The 4,786-nt window shown below is 32.6% G+C and overlaps 1 protein-coding gene across 17 annotated transcripts in view; it reads left to right on the plus strand.

Moving 5' to 3' along the window:
- Positions 1–4,786, plus strand: part of LOC106879405 (phosphofurin acidic cluster sorting protein 2) — a 304,160-nt gene that overhangs the window by 266,944 nt on the left and 32,430 nt on the right. For 14 of the 17 annotated variants that reach the window (XM_014928957.2, XM_014928950.2, XM_014928951.2 and 11 more), the window contains one exon: positions 3,040–3,093. The exons of the other annotated variants lie outside the window; for them this stretch is intronic. In XM_014928957.2, coding sequence (XP_014784443.1) covers positions 3,040–3,093 — 54 coding nt within the window. The remainder of the gene's footprint in view (positions 1–3,039; positions 3,094–4,786) is intronic. 17 annotated transcript variants of the gene reach the window in all.

The following is a 4,786-nucleotide window of genomic DNA, read 5'->3' on the forward strand; positions in this document are numbered from 1 at the left end:
ATATATGTAGGTATGTATATGTACATATATGTAGGTATGTATATGTACATATATGTAGGTATATGTATATATATATGTATGTATGTATATGTATGTACGTATATGTATGTCTTTATATATATATATGTATGTATGCACATATGTGTGTGTATGCATGTATATTATATATCTGCATATGTGTGTGTATCTACATGTGTATGTATGTACATACATGAATATGTATATATATATATATATAATGTGTGTGAGTTTATATTTCCCTTCTCTCTATTAGGAGGCACAAGCACTTACACACACATGTACACACATGATGGGAACTTCCACCCTCTAAATTCAATCACTAGACTTTGGTAGAACTGAGGCTGTAGCAGAAGACACTCGCCCAAGGTATCATGCAGTGAGGCTGAACCTGAAGGCATGTGGTTGAGAAGCAAGCTTCTTAACCACACAGCCATGATATATATGCATGTGTGTGTGTTTGTATGTGTGTGTATATATATATATGTGTGTATGTGTATATGTATATATATATATGTGTGTGTATGTGTATGTATATATGTGTGTGTCTTTGTTGGTATTATAGAAATTCTGATAAACACAAGTTATATCATTTGTTCCCTACATACATTTCACCATTATGGTTATTTTCAACCTCTACATTGGATACTGAACCACAACAGATCTTCTGGGGTACATTTTATTGCATCATGTTACAGAGATCCAATGTCAGTTTACTTTGAAACTGTTCCTGAAACTTCATGGTGTCCTATTTGTAGTTACATGGCTCATGGCAGTCTTTCAAAATCTGTGCCAGCAAAATCTGTGCATGCACCATTTTCTTTTCTTTTTCTTCTTTTTATTTTCTTTTTCTCTTTTTCATGTTTCACTAACATTTTTCACTAAATCTTCTAACTCCTGCATGTCATATTTCTTTTGTTTGTTTATTTACCCACTAACTATTACTACTACTACTATTTCTACTACTGCTACTACTACTACTGTTAATTATAAAATTTGTTTTTTTGTTTTTATTACCATTCATCTGTTTGTTTCTTTGTTTTGTTTTTGTTGTTTTGTTTTTCTTGTCTTTCATCAAAATTCCTTTCAATGTTTGGATATCTGAACTCAGCTTGAGTTATTGTGTGCCTGTTTCTCTCCAACTACCATTCTGGCAAAAATTTAAACCGTCTTCCACACAGATTTCCTCTCCCTTCTATATTTCAGATACTTCACATCTATTTTTCTCTTTCTTTCTCTTTCCCTTTCCCTGCCACCCTCTCTGTCTTTTTCCCTGTGTATTTACTATCTATCTGTCTGTCTATCTATCTGTTTGTCTATCTATCTATCTGTCTGTCTATCTGCCTGTCTATCTATCTATCTATCTATCTATCTATCTATCCCCTTCTCAACCTTTTTTATTTTCCCTTTCTTAATGTATTGCTCTATTTTCCAGATAAGCTAGCTAAAACTGAGTTTGTCCATATCCAATTGACTGACAATAACCGTCATAATCCTAAATCTAGACACTAACCAACAATCTATGATGTACTGTTTCTAGATGCACAAAGTGGCTCAGTATTAAACCTGTGGCTTTCTGGCTCAAAATGGAACAGTAAACAGCTTGTGTCTTTTTGGCCCAAGACTGAAAACTGGTTCATGTTTGTTTGTTTGTTTGTTTTTGTTTCTTTGGGGTGGGTTGGGGTGCATTGGGGTTCAAGGCTGAACAGTGGTCCATGAGTTCTGGCCCAAGACTGGAAAGCAATTTGTGGGTTTCTGATCTAGAATTCAGCAGTGGTGGAGGAATCTCCTGTTGCTGGTCATATGTTAAGTATTGATCAGGTATGAGACGGACTTCACTATCCCAAATCTGATCATTACAAACATGCACAATCATAATCATGCAGCTACAGACACACATTTACCTACATTACAGACACACAAGCACAGAGTTATATTCAAGCATACCTGTGATGACTTACATGTACATATAGACATACATATATGCATTACATGTTGAAAAAATATTTACACTAAACTACATTTACACAAACAATTAAACACTCAAACATACACATCTGCCATTCACACACACACACACACACACACACACACATGATTGATTCTGGTATCCAGACTGTTCAACTTCCCCATAATCTTCATGAGACATCTGACAGAATCACAGTAATGTGGATTTTTGTTTATACAGGTCATTCACCTAAGCTACTCAGTGCTTAAACTTGCATAGTAGTTAGGTTGGTAAAGTGTCACCCACCTATGTCACAAAAGGCTCTTACTTCTCCAACTGATTTTTAAGAAGAGTCTAGGACCACATTATCTCGTGTTTTTTCCATTTTGGAAACAGCAGGGTAATATGTTTGTTTTGTTTTAGGCATCCTAATCAGAGAAATATTTGGTCAACTCCCCAGCAGTGGACACCATCCATTTCTTTATATCGTAAACACTTTCTACCTTGACATTTATAACTTAAAGCCTGTGGTTGATTGAAATTAAGTTATTTACTTTGTATTAACTTCTTTCTGTTTTGAAGAACTGTGTGTTTTGGCTTTTTTTATTCATTATTAGAGTCCTGTATTTAGATTTTAGTTGATCTACAGATTTTGTTGTTATAAAAATACTATTGTGGCAGCCTTGGTCGATATGACATATATGCAGTTGACTATTTGTGTATCACAGCTCTGCTCCTGAAGACCTGAGCAGAGCCATTCAACGACAACCACTATAACTACTACTACAATTTTACAGATGATTTTACAAAAGGTTCTTTTATCTTGTTCTTATCTTTCATTGCATTGGACAGTCAACCAAAACTGAACTAGTTGGTTCTGAGAATGTTTCATGCCTATAGGATTAGCACCATCTTTATGTAACTGTAGAAACTAAACCATGAATATTTACATACAGTGTTTTAGTTTCTTAGTCATACGATGAACTTCATCCCCCAGCCAACCATCTAATTAATTAGGTCCAAGACCTTAAACTACCTTATATAATGTAACCAATCTGTTTTGACTTTGGCAGGTGCCATGTGTGTGCTCTTCTGCTGTGACGGAGACTTCCAAGGATACCAATAGTGTGAGTGTTAAGAAAACCAAGCACTACTAAGGAATCTTCCAAGTCCCAAATTCCTTACTGCATGTCTTCATGGAGTGCCCTCTATTACTGTTTTTTTGGCCATTGGTCTTCAGTGCTGGCTGCCTGATCACTCTGTTCCTTGTTACAGTCAAAAAAAAAATCCTGTAACAAATTTACTAACTTTAAAACTCACTTACCCAGATTAATATAATTGATAAAAAGAAAGAAAAAGAAATTGAAAATTATTATTATTATTATTATTACCATTATCATTATTTTTATCATTATTACTGATGACTAATTTCAATTTCATTCTAATATTGCAATGGTATTAAATATTCTAATTTTATTTTCACCCACCTCTTCTAGTTACCTCATTAACTCAATGTAGATGTCTTGCCTATAACAAACGCTGGTCTTAACTGTTGTTACTCTGACTACCATCACTCAACACCCACTTTTGTATTCTATTTCGCTTTACACAGCATCTGTCTTTTTAAGTTTTTCTCACAACTAACAGTTTTAATGTAATCTAACTTAAATAATACTCTGTTTCTTCATTGAAAGTTCTTTTTTCCTTTTGTCCTTTTTTTTCTTTTTTTTTTTCTTTCTTAAACTCTTAACTGAAATTACTACTTCAAAGGATAAATACTACTAGAAAGTTATTGCAGTGTGGAAGACACATGTTAGCCATTCCAAAACATGCAAAGACTGTTAACTTCACTTAAACATTTATCATTGATTATATAATGTCAAAATTTTTTCACCACACAAACTATGACCCGGTCGCTGAGAAGGACGCATGAGTGAAGTTCACAGTTCTTGTGTGATTTGATTAGCTATTGTCTTCCACACTGCAATTATTTGAGTTTCATCAAACAGTCTCAAATCACTTGCCTGGCAAGTACACCCACAAAATTGCTCAAAAGGTTTTCTTATATAAATTAGCTATACTGATATATATATATATATATATATATATATATATATATATATATATATATATATATATATATATATGTATATATATGTATATATATAAGTCAGTAAATAGTGGGGTTGTGTTAACCGCACGTGGAGAAATAATAGGAAAATGAAAAAAAGCCAGAATGCTAAACTGGAAGCATATTTTAATAAAGATTTCTTCTAACAGGTTTTCATTGTGAAAAGCAAATTATCAAGAAGAAGGAGAATGAAAATGTTATATATATATATATATAAAGGCAAAGTTGATTGAGTGTGTGTATGGGTTTACTGAGTTAAATGGAATAAGGAGAAAGTCACAACTAAACAAGATTTGAACAAAGGATCCAATACTAAAATTGCAGAAACACTAGATACTTCAATGCATTTAAGTTGATATGATACTGGCTCTACCATTTCTTCCATCTTAATAATATCAATGGATTTCATACAATTGATTTTAAGACATGCACACAATACCCATGTAGGAAAAACATCCAATATCATTTTGAAAACAAAAATAACGATTTCTAACTTTGATAAGTCCCACATCCTTCATAAATTCTAATTTATTACTTTCTCTTAACCTTATAGGACCTAAATTATCAGTATTTAGGAAAAACAAAATTATTTTCATTAGACCTTTCAGTTTAGGATAAAGAGTACATTTAATGTAAAAACTTAAATTTTCTTTATATATATATATATATATATATATATATATATATAT

Source organism: Octopus bimaculoides, chromosome 11 (genome assembly GCF_001194135.2).
Source record: "Octopus bimaculoides isolate UCB-OBI-ISO-001 chromosome 11, ASM119413v2, whole genome shotgun sequence".
In the NCBI taxonomy this organism is placed as follows: Eukaryota; Metazoa; Mollusca; class Cephalopoda; order Octopoda; family Octopodidae; genus Octopus; species Octopus bimaculoides.